General features: G+C 41.8%; 1 protein-coding gene across 1 annotated transcript in view; it reads left to right on the forward strand.

Annotated features, from left to right (window-relative positions):
* Positions 1–49: 49 nt before the first annotated feature.
* The window catches only part of LOC137625477 (uncharacterized), a 38,621-nt gene continuing 36,170 nt past the window's right edge, over positions 50–2,500 (forward strand). The window contains exon 1 of the mRNA XM_068356391.1: positions 50–605. Within this exon, the coding sequence (XP_068212492.1) occupies positions 193–605 (413 nt within the window). The 5' untranslated portion in view covers positions 50–192. The remainder of the gene's footprint in view (positions 606–2,500) is intronic.

Here is a 2,500-nt window from a genome sequence, read left to right on the forward strand (position 1 = left end):
CCAGACCCGGTGACCTGCGTCACCAAAAATTCTGAAGTCCGCACTGGCCTCAGCAACTGTTCTTGGTCTTCATGTCGCGAAGGATGCACCAAAGAGATATTCAAATGCTCTCATATTTACGTCAACTACAAGAGCGATCCCGGCGGGGAACTTGCTGCCACAAACTTCACCGACCCTGACCTGATAGATGGCATGGCCTGGGAAATCCTTGATGCCCAGCTCTACCCTAATGTGAAAGGTTGTGGTTATCCTCCCAAAGTGAACTGCACCGAATTTAATAGAAACTACAGCACTCCGGGCAGAACTTTCCCCTGTTATTACTCTAAGCAACAACGTCGTCTGGTCATTACCGAACTTGATATTGAAGGCATCAAGCAAGATTTGATATATGCCATCGTCATTCCCTGGGGATGTTTTTTGGTCTCCATCCTGTATCTCCTTTTCACCTATGTTGGCATGAGGAAACCGGAAGCTGAGGCAGACATCCCTCAAGAAGTCAGTTCAGCCAAAGCATCCAAAGAGGCTTCCAACTATTCGTTGAGGTCGATCGGCAAGACCATCAACGCTGGCATGAACAAGCTCATGGGAGAACCAGACGACAAGGGGTAAGTCACGTCTCCCTAACAAAGAGGGTTGCCTATCTCTTGCCCTACTCCTCGCCCTGCCGTCTCCCTTGCCCCTCTTTCTGATGTTATCTTATCCTCCGTCTGTCTCTCATGCTGTCGCTCTCTCTCCCCTGTAGCTTAATTCAAAGCTCATTCACCTGTGCCTCACTTGTTCATGATCTATGACTGTGATCGTCCTCCTTTCTTGTTCTATTCTACCCCCTCCCCTCGCTTCTCCCACTCCCCTTCCCTTAGCCATCCTCTTTGTAAAAATGCACATGTCAACAATATGGTGGTGGTGGTGCTCTGTTTTCTTATCAGTTGAAACACACCTTCACGGCTATCACTGTTTTATTTTTTGTTGTTATTGGTACTTCATTATCCAAGAGCCATTCTCGTGTATACCAATAAAAAAGAAATAGCTATATTTGATACCGAAATCTATTCAGACTCTCTATCAGTAAGGGAACTCTTTTGACCCTAAATGTTCTCCTGACGTTAAACTTGTTTTTTTTCCAGTCTGTTATGTATTCATCATCTCAACATGTTAGAAAGAAACCCCCTTACTGTTGCTCCTTAATTCTATTATTATGAATGAACACTTATGCCCAGATGTTTATAGCCTAGCAAAAAATTTCTTGATTTAAAGTTTTCAATGATGTAGTCATTTGTTTTGCTGGGACAGATAAAAACTTGACCCTATGTGAAAACATTCATGAATAAAAGGATGTGTTCATAACGTACGTCAGTAAAATAAGAAGAGAACAGAACATTTTTTTCTACTTTGATTCATCCGAATCTAATGTAGTGTTGCCTGTTTTCTGCCTTACAGAACTTTTGTATGATGTTCAAATTGGCACTCTGTGTCTCCCTCTAAGGGGCGGACTTTGCCTCAGGTAACAGCCAGAACTTGATGTGTGTTTGTGTGTGTAGGTGGTATGCTTATCACTGACATGTAAATGCTATTATACGTAAAATTACCTAGATGAGTGAGTTTGGTGTGTGGTGTATCCAGGTGGAAGCAGTAGATAGAGGAGAGATGGCCAGCCATCGAGTGAGTGCAGAAGATGAGTTTAAAGTATGAATCTTCAGTGTCCAAAGTGACAGATACGCCATCCTCCCAAAGGCACTAGTCAGTGAGCATGTTGGTCATTGTGCTAACTCTTATCTTAGGCAATTAGCAAGCAGTAGTATTTCTTCTCTGTGATACTGATGGCTTCGTATCTTCCTTACTCACTTCCGCCTATGCGCAGTGTTTAGTTGTCAACCTCCTTCTTTCTCAAATAAGCACCCTAGATAAGATTACTGTCAGTGCTTCTTTGTATATGTTACGAAATCTAGTTTTTAGAACCGCAGCAAAACAAATGACGATCATCTAAATAAGCCCTTTCGTGCTCCCTAAAATTAAAATTCTTGATAAAAAGTAGTCAATTCGATTAAATAAAAGACTGTCATCATCCTGCTTCACAGTGAAATGTTTATTGATGTTTTCCAGTGTTAGGCATACGGGTTCATGCATTCACCATCGAAAGAAAGGCAAGAGGGAATAAAACGCCAGAAAAAGGGGGCAAATGTCAACCAAAATCATAGAGAGAGAGACAGGTATGGTTTGTGAAGCATTTTCATTCCTCCATAGAAAAGATAATAAAAAAAGAAGCAATACTTCTTTTTTAAAAAAGATGAGATAATAAATATCGCTTGAACAGTAGTGACTATCATAGCACGCTTCCCTGTTCCCCTCGACCGCATGTGCTTAAGTTTCTTTTTAGTTCGTACTGACCTCTTTTTTCTCCATCAGGATTTTTGTGGATATCTGAACCTTATTCCTCTTTGTTGACTAAGTCTCTCTCTCTCTCTCTCTCTCTCTCTCTCTCTCTCTCTCTCTCTCTCTCTCT

Source organism: Palaemon carinicauda, chromosome 2 (genome assembly GCF_036898095.1).
Source record: "Palaemon carinicauda isolate YSFRI2023 chromosome 2, ASM3689809v2, whole genome shotgun sequence".
NCBI classification, from domain to species: Eukaryota; Metazoa; Arthropoda; class Malacostraca; order Decapoda; family Palaemonidae; genus Palaemon; species Palaemon carinicauda.